At 50.7% G+C, this 17,500-nt stretch overlaps 1 protein-coding gene across 1 annotated transcript in view; it reads right to left on the reverse strand.

Moving 5' to 3' along the window:
• The window catches only part of col5a3b (collagen, type V, alpha 3b), a 37,267-nt gene that overhangs the window by 7,070 nt on the left and 12,697 nt on the right, over positions 1 to 17,500 (reverse strand). The window contains exons 14-51 of the mRNA XM_062448532.1: positions 16,090 to 16,146; positions 15,868 to 15,921; positions 15,544 to 15,597; positions 15,180 to 15,233; positions 14,998 to 15,051; positions 12,712 to 12,765; positions 12,308 to 12,352; positions 12,155 to 12,208; positions 10,593 to 10,637; positions 10,296 to 10,349; positions 9,956 to 10,000; positions 9,244 to 9,297; positions 9,112 to 9,156; positions 8,411 to 8,464; positions 7,669 to 7,713; positions 7,374 to 7,535; positions 7,070 to 7,123; positions 6,878 to 6,931; positions 6,681 to 6,725; positions 6,557 to 6,610; positions 6,166 to 6,210; positions 5,954 to 6,007; positions 5,807 to 5,860; positions 5,430 to 5,483; positions 5,134 to 5,241; positions 4,954 to 5,043; positions 4,793 to 4,846; positions 4,432 to 4,539; positions 4,217 to 4,324; positions 4,009 to 4,062; positions 3,836 to 3,889; positions 3,661 to 3,756; positions 1,920 to 1,934; positions 1,397 to 1,450; positions 1,018 to 1,071; positions 786 to 893; positions 132 to 185; positions 2 to 55 (exon numbers count right to left, since the gene is read on the reverse strand). Coding sequence (XP_062304516.1) covers positions 2 to 55; positions 132 to 185; positions 786 to 893; positions 1,018 to 1,071; positions 1,397 to 1,450; positions 1,920 to 1,934; positions 3,661 to 3,756; positions 3,836 to 3,889; positions 4,009 to 4,062; positions 4,217 to 4,324; positions 4,432 to 4,539; positions 4,793 to 4,846; positions 4,954 to 5,043; positions 5,134 to 5,241; positions 5,430 to 5,483; positions 5,807 to 5,860; positions 5,954 to 6,007; positions 6,166 to 6,210; positions 6,557 to 6,610; positions 6,681 to 6,725; positions 6,878 to 6,931; positions 7,070 to 7,123; positions 7,374 to 7,535; positions 7,669 to 7,713; positions 8,411 to 8,464; positions 9,112 to 9,156; positions 9,244 to 9,297; positions 9,956 to 10,000; positions 10,296 to 10,349; positions 10,593 to 10,637; positions 12,155 to 12,208; positions 12,308 to 12,352; positions 12,712 to 12,765; positions 14,998 to 15,051; positions 15,180 to 15,233; positions 15,544 to 15,597; positions 15,868 to 15,921; positions 16,090 to 16,146 — 2,355 coding nt within the window. The remainder of the gene's footprint in view (position 1; positions 56 to 131; positions 186 to 785; positions 894 to 1,017; positions 1,072 to 1,396; positions 1,451 to 1,919; positions 1,935 to 3,660; positions 3,757 to 3,835; positions 3,890 to 4,008; positions 4,063 to 4,216; positions 4,325 to 4,431; positions 4,540 to 4,792; positions 4,847 to 4,953; positions 5,044 to 5,133; positions 5,242 to 5,429; positions 5,484 to 5,806; positions 5,861 to 5,953; positions 6,008 to 6,165; positions 6,211 to 6,556; positions 6,611 to 6,680; positions 6,726 to 6,877; positions 6,932 to 7,069; positions 7,124 to 7,373; positions 7,536 to 7,668; positions 7,714 to 8,410; positions 8,465 to 9,111; positions 9,157 to 9,243; positions 9,298 to 9,955; positions 10,001 to 10,295; positions 10,350 to 10,592; positions 10,638 to 12,154; positions 12,209 to 12,307; positions 12,353 to 12,711; positions 12,766 to 14,997; positions 15,052 to 15,179; positions 15,234 to 15,543; positions 15,598 to 15,867; positions 15,922 to 16,089; positions 16,147 to 17,500) is intronic.

Genomic DNA, 17,500 nt, shown 5'->3' on the forward strand with positions numbered 1-17,500 from the left:
CCTTGTCTCCCTTCCTGCCTGGGTCACCCTTCAACCCCGGCAGTCCAGGAGGACCCTGCGGAGGTCAAACTGAGTTCAAAACTGAGGTCATTTCCTGCACATCTTCTGAGAAAAGGAGAGGAGAAACTCACCCTGGGTCCTGGGGGGCCTGTCTGTCCTGGGGGGCCATTCAAACCCTGCTCCCCCTGGAGGGAGGAGGAGAGGGAGGGAGGAGAGGGGGAGGGAGGAGAGGGGGAGGGAGGAGAGGGGGAGGGAGGAGAGGGGGAGGGAGAAGAGGGGGAGGGAGGAGAGGGGGAGGGAGGAGAGGGGGAGGGAGGAGAGGGGGAGGGAGAAGAGGGGGAGGGAGGAGAGGGGGAGGGAGAAGAGGGGGAGGGAGGAGAGGGGGAGGGAGGAGAGGGGGAGGGAGGAGAGGGGGAGGGAGAAGAGGGGGAGGGAGGAGAGGGGGAGGGAGGAGAGGGGGAGGGAGGAGAGGGGGAGGGAGAAGAGGGGGAGGGAGGAGAGGGGGAGGGAGGAGAGGGGGAGGGAGAAGAGGGGGAGGGAGGAGAGGGGGAGGGAGGAGAGGGAGGAGAGGGGGAGGGAGGAGAGGGGGAGGGAGGAGAGGGGGAGGGAGAAGAGGGGGAGGGAGGAGAGGGGGAGGGAGGAGAGGGGGAGGGAGGAGGGAGGAGAGGGGGAGGGAGGAGAGGGTGAGTCCCTCTGGATCCTTATGTGTGGATAAATACATGTTGGGATCATGGGGGGGTGATGGGGGGGTTATGGGGGGGTGATGGGGGGGTCATGTGACTCACAGCAGGGCCAGGTATTCCTCTCAGACCCTGGAGGCCAGGTTTCCCAGAATGCCCCTGGCCCCCGACTGGTCCGGTCTTCCCTGTCAGTCCCTCGAAGCCTGGAGAACCCTGGGAAATACAGACTGTTACCCTGGCATACTGTTACCCTGGGATACAGAGAGAGACTGTTACCCTGGGAGATTGTTACCGTGTTTTACCAGTCTGACCAGTCTGACCATAACCAGTCCCTTACCTTGGCCCCCTTCACCCCTGCCTTGCCTTCAATCCCCAGTTTGCCCAGGTGGCCCTGCAGCCCGGGGTCAGAGGTCATACAACACACAGAAAAACAGAAGTTTTCCATAATTCACTAATAACACGGTCACACGACACACAGTCACTCAGAGTGGTTGTGGGACTGTCATTCTACAGAATAATTTATACAGGTTATGGGGCTGCCACAAAACATTGTGACAGGTTATAACAGGTTTTACCACACATTATAACAGATTGTACCAGGTTATAACACATAATAACATGCTGTAACAGGTTATAACACATAACATGTTATAACAGGTTAAACCACATGTTAACAGAATATAACAGGTTGTCTGAGGAGTTGTGACATCTCTCACCCTGCGACCAGGAGGCCCTGGGGGACCTGGCTCTCCTGAAACACCTGGAGGACCCTGGACAGAGAAGAGAGGAGAGGAGGAGGAGGAGCAGGAAGAGCAGGAGGAGCAGGAGGAGCAGGAAGAGGAGGGAGGAGAGGAGGAGGAGAGGAGGATGAGGAGGGGGAGAGGAGAGGAGAAGGAGGAGGAGGAGAGGACGAGGAGAGGAGAGGAGAGGAGAGGAGGGGAGAGGAGAGGAGAGGAGGAGAGAGGAGGAGAGGAGGAGGAGAGGAGGGGAGAGGAGGGGAGGAGGAGAGAGGAGAGGAGAGAGGAGGAGAGGAGAGGAGAGGAAAAGGAGAGGAGGAGGGGAGGAGGAGAGAGGAGAGAGGAGGAGAGGAGAGGAAAAGGAGAGGAGGAGGGGAGGAGGAGAGGGGTGGAGAGGAGGAGGAAGAGGAGGAGAGGAGGAGAGGAAGAGGGGAGAGTGAATAAGATGATGAGGATCAGGAGGAAGATGGTGATGATGAGGTGACTGGTAAGTAAGACTCACTGCTTTCCCTTGATCTCCTGCATCTCCCTTGGAGCCAGGACTCCCATCTACGCCCTATGGGATGGAGGGGGGAGGGGGGTCAGAAGGAAGAGGAGGATTTGTATAGAGGAGAAGGAAGCTAGGATTAACATCAATTCATGGATGACACATGCGTGATTACCCATGAGCCTTTGCGTATTTGGTGGAAGTACATTGCTCGTGACATATTCAACCTAGACAGGAAGCAGAAAGTTGACTCACGTTAGGCCCCCCCTCCCCTGGTTGTCCTGAATCTCCTGGGAAACCAATAGGACCCTGAGGAGAGAAGCATAGCAGGGGTACTGTGTGTGTGTATGCGTGTATGTGTGTATGGGTGTGTGTGTATGCATGTATATGTGTATGGGTGTGTGTGTATGGGTGTGTGTGTGTGTCTTACAGAGTTGCCCTTGGGTCCTTCCTCTCCTGGTGTCCCCCGTGCTCCTGGGGGCCCTGCTGCCCCCGGAGCACCAGAGTCCCCCTTCTCCCCCTGGTCCCCCTTCCCCCCCTGGGACATGGGGGTAGGGAGAGGTAGGGGAGGGATAGGAGGGTGGTGTGAAGGGGGGTGGAGGGAGGTGGGTACACAGTGTTGTTGTTTACAAGTGTTTATAAGGCAGTGTTGTTGTTTACAAGTGTTTATAAGGCAGTGTTGTTGTTTACAAGAGTTTATAAGGCAGTGTTGTTGTTTACAAGTGTTTATAAGGCAGTGTTGTTGTTTACAAGAGTTTAGAAGGCAGTGTTGTTGTTTACAAGTGTTTATAAGGCAGTGTTGTTGTTTACAAGAGTTTATAAGGCAGTGTTGTTGTTTACAAGAGTTTATAAGGCAGTGTTGTTGTTTACAAGAGTTTATAAGGCAGTGTTGTTGTTGATGAGGACGGTACACGTACCGCTCCTCCAGAAAGACCCACTGCTCCAGGGTCTCCCCCTTCTCCATCCTCCCCCTGAGAGACAACACTGTTACACTCCTCCTTTCATCATCCCTCCATCCCTCCAGCCTCCCCCTGAGCGACAACACTGTTACACTCCTCCTTTCATCATCCCTCCATCCCTCCATCCTCCCCTGAGAGACAACACTGTTACACTCCTCCTTTCATCATCCCTCCATCCCTCCATCCCTCCATCCTCCCCTGAGAGACAACACTGTTACACTCCTCCTTTCATCATCCCTCTATCCCTCCATCCTTTCATCATCCCTCCTTCCCTCCAGCCTCCCCCTGAGAGACAACACTGTTACACTCACCTTTTCTCCAACAATTCCCGACGTTCCCACCATCCCTGTTCGACCCATAGGACCCTGCACACACAGCAGAGGGTCAAACGTGTGTGTGTGTAGTGTGTGTGTGTTAGTGTGTGTTAGTGTGTGTGTTACCTGTCCTCCACTGGGACCCTGGGGGCCTCTGGGACCCAGCTGACCTGGAGGACCCTGGGCAACAGAAGGTCAAAGGTCAAAAGTCATATCCTTGTTCAAGATCAGCAGGAAATGACTTCATACAGGAATGAATCATACAGGATGTGACCTCACCATCAGGCCCAGGTGTCCACTCTCCCCCTTCTCTCCTGGTGGTCCGGGCATTCCCTAGAACACACACACACATGAACACACACACACGTACACACACACACATGTAAACACGCATACTGTATAACAAATTGGTAAGGTACTGAGTTACCTTGGTCTCTCATCTACGATCTGATAGGTGGTTTGATGTTTCACCTGTAATCCAATTGGTCCCTTGGAGCCCTTGAATCCTCGTAGCCCCTCATCACCCTTCTGACCATACATCCCCTGCTGTCCCCGAGGTCCTGACTCCCCTCCCCCACCCTGGGGACAGAGAGGGGTGAGAGGAGGGAGGGAGGAGGGGGTGAAGGGGAGGGTGGTGGGGGGAGAGGAGAGTACTTACTGCTACTCCAGACTGTCCCAGAGGTCCCTGGGGTCCGGTTGGTCCTGAGGGGCCCTGGAGGAGGGAGGGAGGGTTAGTAATGTGTGTGTGTGTGTTTGTAATGGGTGTGTGTGTTTGTAATGGGTGTGTGTGTGTGTCCTACAGGCCTAATTCATCCATCCATGTGTACTTACTGCTTCTCCTTTGTCTCCTTTGCTGCCCTTTTGTCCAGGTCCTCCTGTCTCTCCCTGTGGGAACACACACACACATCATACACACACACACATCACACACACACACACATCACACACACACACACATCATACACACATCATACATACACACACACATCATACACACACACACATCATACACACACATCACACCCCCCCCTCCCCCTACCTTGTCCCCGTCCTCTCCAGGGGGCCCTGAGGGCCCTGCAGCTCCAGGCAGACCCAGCGGGCCCTGCTCCCCATCCTGCCCTGCTGGCCCCACCGGGCCCTTCTCCCCCTGCACACACACACACCACACGTTATACACACACACCAGACACACATGTGCAACACACACACTCAGAAAAATGAAGATCTGAGATCATCAGAGAGAGGGGGATTTACCGGCTCTCCCTTCTCTCCCATTGGTCCTGGTCCACCAATGGCACCAGCCCGTCCTGGCTGACCAATCGCACCAGCCGATCCTGGAGGACCCCTCTCTCCCCCAGCGCCCTGGAGACAGAGTGATGGAGAGGTGGAGAGAGGAGAGGTGGAGAGAGGAGAGGTGGAGAGGTAGAGAGGTGGAAAGGTGGAAAGGTGGAAAGATGGAAAGGTGGAGAGAAAGATGGAGAGAAAGATGGAGCAAGACGGAATAAAATGGTGAGAAGGTTATAGACAGTTAGAAGAGAGTGAAAGAGAGAGACAGAGGGAGAAAGAGAGAGACAGAGAGAGAAAGAGAGAGACAGAGAGGGAAGGTTCTACTCACGACAGCTCCAGTTGGTCCTGTTGGTCCAGTTCCTCCCTTCAGCCCTGCATGGCCCTGTACACACACACAGGACAGACAGGGTGTGTGTGTGTAGTATGTCTGTCGGTGTGTGTGTATGGTGTGTGTGCATGGTGTATGGCATGTGTGTGTGTGTGTGTTACCATGCCCCCTGGAGTTCCTCTGCTCCCTCTGAACCCTCTCAGTCCTGGAGGACCACTCTTCCCAGAAGCCCCTGCACTCCCCGGGTCTCCCTGGCAACCACACAACAGCACAGTTACAGCCCCCTGATTGGTGCTCTGAGACAGGACGAGGTAGGAGTGATGATCAGATGAAGGTCTGACCTTTGCCCCTTCCTTCCCTGCTGCTCCAGGCAGGCCCTGCTCCCCAGCCACGCCCACCGACCCTGGATGACCTCTGTCTCCTGTCGGCCCCGTCTCCCCCGATTTACCCTGCCAGCCAATCACAGCACAGCATCACACACTGGCCAATCACACACCAGCAAGTACGTACACAGGCCAATCACACGACAGATCAAATCCCCCTCTGTCTCTGCAAGATGAACACCTATTATAGGGATCCCAGGACAGATCTGACCAATCAGAACACAGCATGTGTGTAGCTCCTCCCTGTCACTCACCTGTGGTCCCACCACACCTGTCGGTCCTGGAGGACCAGTCTTCCCTTGGAAACCCTGCACACACACACCATACACATACACACACCATACACATACACACACACACCATACACATACGCACACACACCATACACATACACACACACACCATACACACACCATACACATACACACACACCATACACATACACACACACACACCATACACATACACACACCATACACACACACACCATACACATACACACACACACACACATACACACATACACACACACCATACACATACACACAACATTATTGGATTTCATGTATTTCATACAACTCCAATGACCCCTGACCCTTGACCCCTGACCCTGACCCTTGACTTCACCCACCGGCTCTCCTCGTTGACCTGGATGACCCGGAAGTCCATCCTTCCCTGCGGAACCCTGCATGCACAGACAGGATGTGACATCACAACCACACCACTCAACACACTCACTTCCTGTTCTAACTGTAGCAGCTGTGATTGGCTGACTCACATTGGGTCCTTTAGGCCCCGCCTCCCCGTTCCTGCCCTGTGGCCCTTGAGGCCCCTACAGAGATACACACACATACATCCACACACACACACACATAACACACACACACACACATCCACACATACATGGAGTGAGGAAGAGTGAGGGGAACCAAAGAGAGACACACATTCATTACAGCAAAACTACAGAAGACTGTGTAGAGTCTGTGTTACCCGATCTCCCGTTGATCCTGGGGGTCCATCGTGTCCTGAGGATCCCTGAGAGGACAGGAGAGGAGAGGAGAGGGGAGAAGAGGAGAGGACAGAAGAGGAGAGGAGAGGAGAGGAGAGGGGAGAAGAGGAGAGGAGAGGAGAGGAGAGGAGAGGAGAGGAGAGGGGAGAAGAGGAGAGGACAGAAGAGGAGAGGAGAGGAGAGGAGAGGAGAGGGGAGAAGAGGAGAGGACAGAAGAGGAGAGGAGAGGGGAGAAGAGAAGAGAAGAGGAGAGAAGAGGAGAGAGGAGAAGAGAAGAGGAGAGAGGAGAAAAGAAAGGACTTGATGAAGATGATGAAGATTGAGAGGAGTGTACGGAGTCATGTGAGTGTGTTTGACCCTGTGAACTCTGACCTTTGCCCCAGTCTTCCCTGTTGGCCCCCTGGCCCCCCGGCCCCCCCTGGCCCCCTGCAGGAGGAGAGCAGAGTTACACACACAGCACAAATATCCGTCAGGCAGAGAGATGGACAGCACTCACATTAGGACCCCTCTGGCCTCCACTTCCTGGTTGCCCCGCGGGACCCTGGGTAATATGGAAGAACAGTCTGTTACCATAGATACACTGCAGCCACAACAAAACATGATCTAAACACATCTAAATATTTTGTCTTCCTCCCCCTCCTTTTACCCTCTGTCCCCCCTACACCTTCCTCCCCCCCTCCTCCTCTTCCTCACCTTCTTGCCCTTCTCTCCTCCTTCTCCAACAGAGCCAGGGAAGCCATCTGCTCCCTGTGGGATTCACACACACACACACACATACAAACACAAATGTTGAATTCAACAGTAGAACAAGAAGGTAGATTCACCATGAAAATAATCTGCATATTTCTACAACCTGACCAACTTGAGTGTGTGTGTATGTCTCACCTTGGGTCCCTGTCGACCTGGATATCCAGGCAGGCCTGGCACCCCCAGCTTCCCCTGAGAGATCAACACAAGACCAGAGGATTAAGACGTCTTCAAACAGATACAAAGACAGATCAAAGAGAACAAAGTAGTTTTATACCGAGACGGCCAGGTCATATTTTTATAAAAGCGTCTACAAAATGAGCATAGCATGATGATGATTTTAATAATTGTACCGTGATTATTCTTATGATCATCATGATGATATTATTTCTATATATTTCCATATGAATAATCTTGTGAATGTGATGGTGTTGTGGAGCACCTTCTCTCCAGAGAGGCCCCCTGCTCCAGCCTCGCCCAGGGACCCCGTCTGGCCTTTGGAGCCCTCCGGGCCGTCCTCCCCTCGGCCCCCTGACGCCCCCACGTCCCCTGTCTCCCCCTTCACCCCCATCTCCCCCTTGGATCCGGGGAAGCCATCCTCACCCTGAGAACACACACAGGAAGTAACACACACAGGAACACACACCGTAACACACTCATGAACACACACAGGAACACACACCCTCATGTGGAGATGTAGATGGATGCTCAGGTAAAGAACAGCTGGATCATCTCACCTTCTCCCCCTTGCTGCCCTTGATGCCCCTCACTCCATATGCCCCCTGGGGGGAAGGGGGGAGAGAGGGAGGGGGAGAGAGGGAGGGGGGGTACATTTCACTTAGAAGACTGAGGTATAGAAACACCAGTATGGTTGTTTGGTAGTGTGTAGTATTATAGATTTATGTATGTGTGTGTGTGTGTGTGGTATTTTATGTGTATGTGTGTGTAGTACTTGTAGTGTGTGTGTGTAGTATTTGATGTGTGTGTGTATGTAGTTTTTAATGTGAGTGTGTATGTAGTATTTGATGTGTGTGTGTAGTATTGTGTAGTGTGTGCAGTATTGTGTAGTGTGCGTGTAGTATTGTGTAGTGTGTGCAGTATTGTGTAGTGTGTGTAGTAGTATTGTGTAGTGTGAGTGTAGTATTGTGTAGTGTGCGTGTGTAGTATTGTGTAGTGTGTGTGTAGTATTGTGTAGTGTGTGTGTAGTATTGTGTAGTGTGTGTGTAGTATTGTGTAGTGTGAGTGTAGTATTGTGTAGTGTGCGTGTGTAGTATTGTGTAGTGTGTGTAGTATTGTGTAGTGTGTGTGTAGTATTGTGTAGTGTGTGTGTAGTATTGTGTAGTGTGTGTGCAGTATTGTATAGTGTGTGTAGTATTGTGTAGTGTGTGTGCAGTATTGTATAGTGTGTGTAGTATTGTGTAGTGTGTGTGTAGTATTGTGTAGTGTGTGCAGTATCGTGTAGATGGAACACTGCGCTACCTTCACTCCTCTGGATCCCGGGTATCCTACTGGTCCCTGAACTCCTGCAGGACCCTGGAAACACACACATGTGTTACACACACACACTACACACACGTGTTACACACACACACACACTACACACACGTGTTACACACACACGTGTCACACACACACGTGTTACACACTGCATACATGCTTTACACACTACACACACGTGTTACACACTGCATACACATGTCACGCACTGCACACACGTGTTACACACTACACACACGTGTTACATACTGCACACACGTGTTACACACTGCACACATGTGTTACACACACACACGTGTTACACACTGCATACATGTGTTACACGTACACACTACACACACGTGTTACACACTGCATACACGCTTTACACACTGCATACACGTGTTACACACACACATTGCACACACGTGTTACACACACTGCACACACACGTGTTACACACTACACACACATGTTACACACTACACACGTGTTACACACACACTACACACATGTGTTACACACACACACACAGCATACACATGTTACACATTGCACACACAAGTTACACACACACAGCATACACGTGTTACACACTGCATACACGTGTTACACACTACACACACGTGTTACGCACTACACACACATGTTACACACACACACACGTGTTACACACTGCACACAAGTTACACACGCAGACCTACCGGTAAGCCCTTCTCTCCTGGAGTCCCTTCTCTACCTGGGTGACCCTGGGAACACAACACACACATGTTAATGTCAGCTTGTGTGAGTGTGTATATGTGTGTGTGTGAGTGTATGAGTGTGCATGTACTTACAGATGGTCCATCGTTGCCAGGTAAACCCTTCATCCCCTGCTTCCCTTGAGGGCCCTGAGAGAGAAACACACATGAAGGTGCTGAAGGTGAGGATGTGGGTGAGGGTATGGGTGAGGGTGTGGGTTAGGGTGTGGGTGAGGGTGTGGGTGAGGGTGTGGGTGAGGGTGTGGGTGTGGGTGAGGGTGTGGGTGTGGGTGAGGGTGTGGGTGAGGGTGTGGGTGTGGGTGAGGGTGTGGGTGAGGGTGTGGGTGAGGGTGTGGGTGAGGGTATGGGTTAGGGTGTGGGTGAGGGTGTGGGTGAGGGTGTGGGTGAGGGTATGGGTGAGGGTATGGGTTAGGGTGTGGGTGAGGGTGTGGGTGAGGGTGTGGGTGAGGGTGTGGGTGAGGGTGTGGGTGAGGGTGTGGGTGAGGGTATGGGTTAGGGTGTGGGTGAGGGTGTGGGTGAGGGTGTGGGTGAGGGTGAGGGTGAGGGTGTGGGTTAGGGTGTGGGTGAGGGTGAGGGTGAGGGTGAGGGTGAGGGTGTGGGTTAGGGTGTGGGTGAGGGTGTGGGTGAGGGTGTGGGTGAGGGTGTGGGTTAGGGTGTGGGTGAGGGTGTGGGTGAGGGTGTGGGTGAGGGTGTGGGTTAGGGTGTGGGTTAGGGTGTGGGTGAGGGTGTGGGTGAGGGTGTGGGTGAGGGTGTGGGTGAGGGTGTGGGTGAGGGTGTGGGTTCCTACCTTCTCCCCAGGTAGACCCACGAGACCCTGCGGACCTGGAAAACCCTGGTGCACACACACACACACACACAGTTACAGAGTGTCTGTGAGGGTGTGCCTGTGAGTGTTTACATTTACATTTAGTCATTTAGCAGACGCTCTTATCCAGAGCGACTTACAGTAAGTACAGGGACATTCCCCCCGAGGCAAGTAGGGTGAAGTGCCTTGCCCAAGGAAACGTCATTTGACATGGCCGGGAATCGAACCGGTAACCTTCTGATTAATAGCCCTATTCCCTAACCGATCAGCCATCTGACCTTCGAGTGTGCATACATGTATGCGTGTAAGGTGTGTGTGTTACCTGGAACCCAGGGTTCCCCTGCTGTCCAGGAGCTCCTGGCTCTCCAGGTGGGCCCTGTGGAGAGCAGATACGATGTCACAGTAGGAGGGATGATGTCACAGTAGGAGGGATGATGTCACAGTAGGAGGGATGATGTCACAGTAGGAGGGATGATGTCACAGTAGGAGGGATGATGTCACAGTAGGAGGGATGATGTCACAGTAGGAGGGATGATGTCACAGTAGGAGGGATGATGTCACAGTAGGAGGGATGACTTCCTGCCAAAGTCACATGGTGGCAGAGTAGAGGAGTACCCACCAAGTTACCCTTTGACCCCTGGACACCATCCACCCCTCGGATACCCTGGAGACAGAGGGAGGGGGAAGGGGAGATTGAGAGAGGGAGGTATGGGGAGAGAGGGGCAGGGAGAGAGGGGCAGGGAGAGAGGGGGAGGGAGAGAGGGGCAGGGAGAGAGGGAGGTATGGGGAGAGAGGGGCAGGGAGAGAGGGAGGTATGGGGAGAGAGGGGCAGGGAGAGAGGGGCAGGGAGAGAGCGGGAGGGAGGAAAAAAGGGAAGAGAGAAAGATGGACATTATCTTGATATTATCTATAGCCTGTACAGAACAGGGGCCAAATGTATTTCTCTGTGCAGCTGGTGCAGAGCTGATCAGCATCATGTTGCTTGTGCTAACATGCTAACACGTGTTCAACTACCAAGTACATGTATAGTCAGCTAACAGATGCATAGATAATTAGCATCATGTAGCTTGTGCCAACATGCTAACACATGTGACATACACAGATATTCATCTAGCAGATGCATAGATAATTAGCATTGTAAAGATGGTGCAAGCTAATGCCTGTTCAGCCAGAGTTATGATGTAGCATTCCTGACAGACTCTAAACTCAGTTAGAGCTGACAATCACTGCAGGACTAACTCAATGTAAACACATCATATCATCTCACGTCATCTCACGTCATCTCACGTCATCTCACATCATCTCACGTCACACGTCATCTCACGTCATCTCACATCACACGTCATCTCACGTCATCGCACGTCATCTCACATCATCTCACGTCATCTCACATCATCTCACGTCATCTCACGTCATCTCACGTCATCTCACGTCATCTCACGTCATCTCACATCATCTCACATCATCTCACATCATCTCACATCACACGTCATCACACGTCATCTCACGTCATCTCACGTCATCTCACGTCATCTCAAGTCATCACACGCATCTCACATTTACATTACATTTACATTTAGTCATTTAGCAGACGCTCTTATCCAGAGCGACTTACAGTAAGTACAGGGACATTCTCCCCGAGGCAAGTAGGGTGAAGTGCCTTGCCCAAGGACACAACGTCATTTGGCACAGCCAGGAATCGAACCAGCAACTTTTTGGATTACTAGCCCAATTCCCTAACCGCTCAGCCACCTGACTCCCCTACATCATCTCACGTCACACATCATCTCACATCACACGTCATCTCACGTCATCTCACGTCACACATCATCTCACATCACACGTAATCTCACGTCATCTCACATCATCTCACATCTCACGTCATCTCACATCATCTCACATCTCACATAATCTCACATCATCTCACGTCACACATCATCTCACATCACACATCATCTCACGTCATCTCACATCATCTCACATCATCTCACATCATCTCACGTCACACATCATCCCACATCTCACAACATCTCATATCATCTCACGTCACACATCATCTCACATCACACGTCATCTCACATCACACGTCATCTCACATCATCTCATATCATTAGGGAGAGGTTAGGGAGGGAGGGATGAACCTGGGTTAGGGAGGGAGGGGTGAAAGGTCACGGTACTCACTGGCTGGCCGGGGAGTCCAGGAGGACCTCTGGGACCGTTCAGACCTCGGGACCCCTGGAGACACACGCACACACAAATATATACACACATATATATACACACACACAGTGTGTGAGTGTGTGTTTGAGTGTTTGTGTGCGTGTGTGTACTCACAGCATCACCTGGTTGTCCTCTTGGTCCAGGTTGTCCCTCTGATCCCTGGGAGGTGGGCATTTAAACATGTTAATTAACACACACACACACCCCACACACACCACACACCACACACACACACCACACACACCCCACACACACCACACACCACACACACACACCACATACACCCCACACACACCACACACCACACACACACACCACATACACCCCACACACACCACACACACACACCCCACACACACCACACACCACACACTCACACCCCACACACACCACACACCACACACACACACCCCACACACCCCACACACACCACACACCACACACACACACACCACACACCACACACTCACACCCCACACACACCACACACCACACACACACACCACATACACACTTACCCTCTCTCCTGGTAGCCCAACTGATCCATGAGCCCCTGGCTTCCCGGTTTCCCCCTGTATACATACACACACATGTAGACACACACACACAGAACGTTGTGCTGCAGCTCAGGATACTAAATAAGGGATAATGCCCAACGAGGTGTACATTATCACCTGATAATGCCCGACGAGGTGTACATTATCACCTGATAATGCCCGACGAGGTGTACATTATCACCTGATACATTACATTTACATTTACATTTATTCATTTAGCAGAGGCTTTTATCCAAAGCGACTTCCAAGAGAGAGCTTTACAAAGTGCATAGGTCACTGATCATAACAACGAGATAGCCACAAAATATTGCGAGCAGCCAAAACATGAAGCACACATTGTGAACAAAGTTAAACAAGTTACAATTAAAGTTACTAAATTTGCTATTACTTACTGCTTATTTAATCTTGGTTCCATATTAGTTAACAGTATTAAGTTCGGTGTTAATGTAGTACCACCTATTACTTCCTGCATAGCTACTTGTTAACAATGGACCATTATTCTAAAGTGTTACCTTGTCATGTATACGTTTTAACTAAATTAGTCTGTACAATGAAATTCTTATAGTGCACTGTCCTCCTTCAAAATAATTACAATAAAAAACACTAAAAAGAGAGAAAAATATATAAATATACAGTCAGAATAAAATAAATTACAATTAGGCACATCAATGAAATGAGTCATACTCATAGTTCAGTATGTGGGTGTCTGTGTATGCGTGTGTGTAGTGGGGCTGTTATCGATATGTAATGGGGGGGGGGGGGGCGGGGGAAGGGGCTTGTGAGGGAGCTGTTCACCAGCCTGACGGCCTGCGGGTAGAAACTGCTTGTTAGTCTTGTTAGTTCTGGATTTCAGCCTCCTGTAGCGTCTGCCTGATGGCAGCAGCTAGAAGAGTCTGTGCTGGGGGGCTGTTCTGCTCTCCTGGTGACCCTGGTGGAGTAAATGTCCTGTAGTGAGGGGAAGGCTGCTCCTGAGATGAACGACGCAAAGACGTCAGCCACGGTGGGCGCCATCGAGTACCTCAATTTGATCGAGCTTCTACGACGGTCACTTGCCAACAATCTTTTTTTACAAACATTAATGTATGCTTTCACGCATTTTGCAATGTAAATCTAATGTTAGCCAACTCTGATATTAATAAGAAGACTAGCTAGCTAACTAGTCTTGGCTACCTTGGCTGAAGGTAGATTGACTAGCGAGGTGAATAGCAGCCTGGCTGAAGGTAGATTGACTAGCGAGGTGAATAGCAGCCTGGCTGAAGGTAGATTGACTAGCGAGGTGAATAGCAGCCTGGCTGAAGGTAGATTGACTAGCGAGGTGAATAGCAGCCTGGCTGAAGGTAGATTGACTAGCGAGTTGAATAGCAGCCTGGCTGAAGGTAGATTGACTAGCGAGGTGAATAGCAGCTTGGCTGAAGGTAGATTGACTAGCGAGGTGAATAGCAGCCTGGCTGAAGGTAGATTGACTAGCGAGGTGAATAGCAGCCTGGCTGAAGGTAGATTGACTAGCGAGGTGAATAGCAGCCTGGCTGAAGGTAGATTGACTAGCGAGGTGAATAGCAGCCTGGCTGAAGGTAGATTGACTAGCGAGGTGAATAGCAGCCTGGCTGAAGGTAGATTGACTAGCGAGGTGAATAGCAGCCTGGCTGAAGGTAGATTGACTAGCGAGGTGAATAGCAGCCTGGCTGAAGGTAGATTGACTAGCGAGGTGAATAGCAGCCTGGCTGAAGGTAGATTGACTAGCGAGGTGAATAGCAGCCTGGCTGAAGGTAGATTGACTAGCGAGGTGAATAGCAGCTTGGCTGAAGGTAGATTGACTAGCGAGGTGAATAGCAGCCTGGCTGAAGGTAGATTGACTAGCGAGGTGAATAGCAGCCTGGCTGAAGGTAGATTGACTAGCGAGGTGAATAGCAGCCTGGCTGAAGGTAGATTGACTAGTGAGGTGAATAGCAGCCTGGCTGAAGGTAGATTGACTAGCGAGGTGAATAGCAGCTTGGCTGAAGGTAGATTGACTAGCGAGGTGAATAGCAGCCTGGCTGAAGGTAGATTGACTAGCGAGGTGAATAGCAGCCTGGCTGAAGGTAGATTGACTAGCGAGGTGAATAGCAGCCTGGCTGAAGGTAGAATGACTAGCGAGGTGAAGAGCAGCCTGGCTGAAGGTAGATTGACTAGCGACGTGAATAACGCTGGCGCAGCCTGCAGGTGTGTGTAGGAGGGTGTGTGTGTGTAGGAGTGGGTCCTGTGACTCACCCTGTGACCCTTGTTTCCCGGGAGACCAGGAAGACCATCAAACCCTCTGTCACCCTGGAGGAGGGATGGGGAGGGGGGAGATGGGGAGTGAGGCAGGGAGAAACACATGAAGACAGAGCACAAGAGAGGAAAAGAGGGGAGAGATGAGGAGGAGAGAGGAGAGGAGGAGGAGAGGGTCTCACCTTGGATCCTGTTTCACCTGGAGCTCCCCTGTTTCCATCAGTCCCTGCACGACCCTGGAACACACACACCACACACATGTACACACACATACACACCACACACATACACACACATACACACCACACACATGTACACACACATACACACCATACACATACACACCACACACATGTACACACACATACACACCACACACATACACATACACACCACACATATGTACATACACACCACACACATACACACACAAACACTCACGTACATACACACACCACACACACACACAAATTCAGACAACATATGAATCATTGAATACCTATCCCTGTACATGTGTGTGTGAGTGTATAGCTGTGACAGTCTTACCCTCTTGCCCAACCTTCCATTCTGACCTGGAAGACCTGTTAACCCCCTGGGACCCTGAAGAACAGGATAATGGAGGGATGGAGAAGAGAGCAAGGGGTAGTGATGGAGAGGGAGCCAGCATGATGAAGCCAGAGACATGGAGAGAGAGAGATATGAGGGGTGATGGAGAGGGAGCCAGCATGATGAAGCCAGAGACATGGAGAGAGAGAGATATGAGGGGTGATGGAGAGGAGGATGGAGACAGACAGTTTTATTCCATGGTATGGTTGCTATGGCAGCAGTTGTGTTATGTATGGCCATGGTATCGTCATGGTAACAGCTTACAGCAGGTCCCAGGTCTCCATGGTTCCCCTTCAGCCCTGCCGGCCCAGGTGAACCCTGGGAAACAGAGTCCACACAGACGTCACACACACACACATAGACACGCAGACACATAGACACACAAAAACACAACAGACATCACACATATATAGTGTGTGCGTTTATAGTGTGTGTATGTAGTGTGTGTGTGAATAGTGTGTGTATACTGTGTGTGTGTTCTCTCACCAGCGGTCCAGGTCGTCCCATTAGTCCCAGCGGTCCTGGAGGACCCTTCATGGCCAGCTGCACACAGAGTATAGAGTGACTAACCCTAACCCTATACACACAGTATATATATACACACAGCAGTAACACTAACCACAACCAGCTGCACACACACACAGAGGTTACACCCACAAACAGAGAGGTTACACACACAGAGAGGTTACACACACAGAGATTATACACACACAGAGATTATACACACACAGAGAGGTTACACACACAGAGAGAGATTATACACACATATATTGTGGTGGTGTTGTGGTCGTGTTGTGATCATGTTGAGGTGGTGTTGTGGTCATGTGGTCATGTTGAGGTGGTGTTGTGATCATGTTGTGATCATGTTGTGATCATGTTGAGGTGGTGTTGTGGTCATGTTGTGATCATGTTGTGATCATGTTGTGATCATGTTGAGGTGGTGTTGTGGTCATGTTGTGATCATGTTGTGATCATGTTGTGATCATGTTGAGCTGGTATTGTGGTCATGTTGTGATCATGTTGTGATCATGTTGTGATCATTTTGTGGTCATGTTGTGATCATGTTGAGCTGGTGTTGTGGTCATGTTGTGATCATGTTGTGATCATGTTGTGATCATGTTGTGGTCATGTTGTGGTCATGTTGAGGTGGTGTTGTGGTCATGTTGTGGTCATGTTGTGGTGGTGTTGTGGTCATGTTGAGGTAGTGTTGTGATCATGTTGTGATCATGTTGTGATCATGTTGTGATCATGTTGAGCTGGTGTTGTGGTCATGTTGTGATCATGTTGTGATCATGTTGTGGTCATGTTGTGGTCATGTTGAGGTGGTGTTGTGGTCATATTGTGATCATGTTGTGATCATGTTGTGATCATGTTGAGCTGGTGTTGTGGTCATGTTGTGATCATGCTGTGATCATGTTGTGATCATTTTGTGGTCATGTTGTGATCATGTTGAGCTGGTGTTGTGGTCATGTTGTGATCATGTTGTGATCATGTTGTGATCATGTTGTGGTCATGTTGTGGTCATGTTGAGGTGATGTTGTGGTCATGTTGTGGTCATGTTGTGGTGGTGTTGTGGTCATGTTGAGGTGGTGTTGTGATCATGTTGTGATCATGTTGTGATCATGTTGTGATCATGTTGAGCTGGTGTTGTGGTCATGTTGAGATCATGTTGTGATCATGTTGTGATCATGTTGTGGTCATGTTGTGGTCATGTTGAGGTGGTGTTGTGGTCATGTTGTGATCATGTTGTGATCATGTTGTGATCATGTTGTGGTCATGTTGTGATCATGTTGAGCTGGTGTTGTGGTCATGTTGTGATCATGTTGTGATCATGTTGTGATCATGTTGTGATCATGTTGTGGTCATGTTGTGGTCATGTTGAGGTGGTGTTGTGGTC

Source organism: Osmerus eperlanus, chromosome 22 (genome assembly GCF_963692335.1).
Source record: "Osmerus eperlanus chromosome 22, fOsmEpe2.1, whole genome shotgun sequence".
NCBI classification, from domain to species: Eukaryota; Metazoa; Chordata; class Actinopteri; order Osmeriformes; family Osmeridae; genus Osmerus; species Osmerus eperlanus.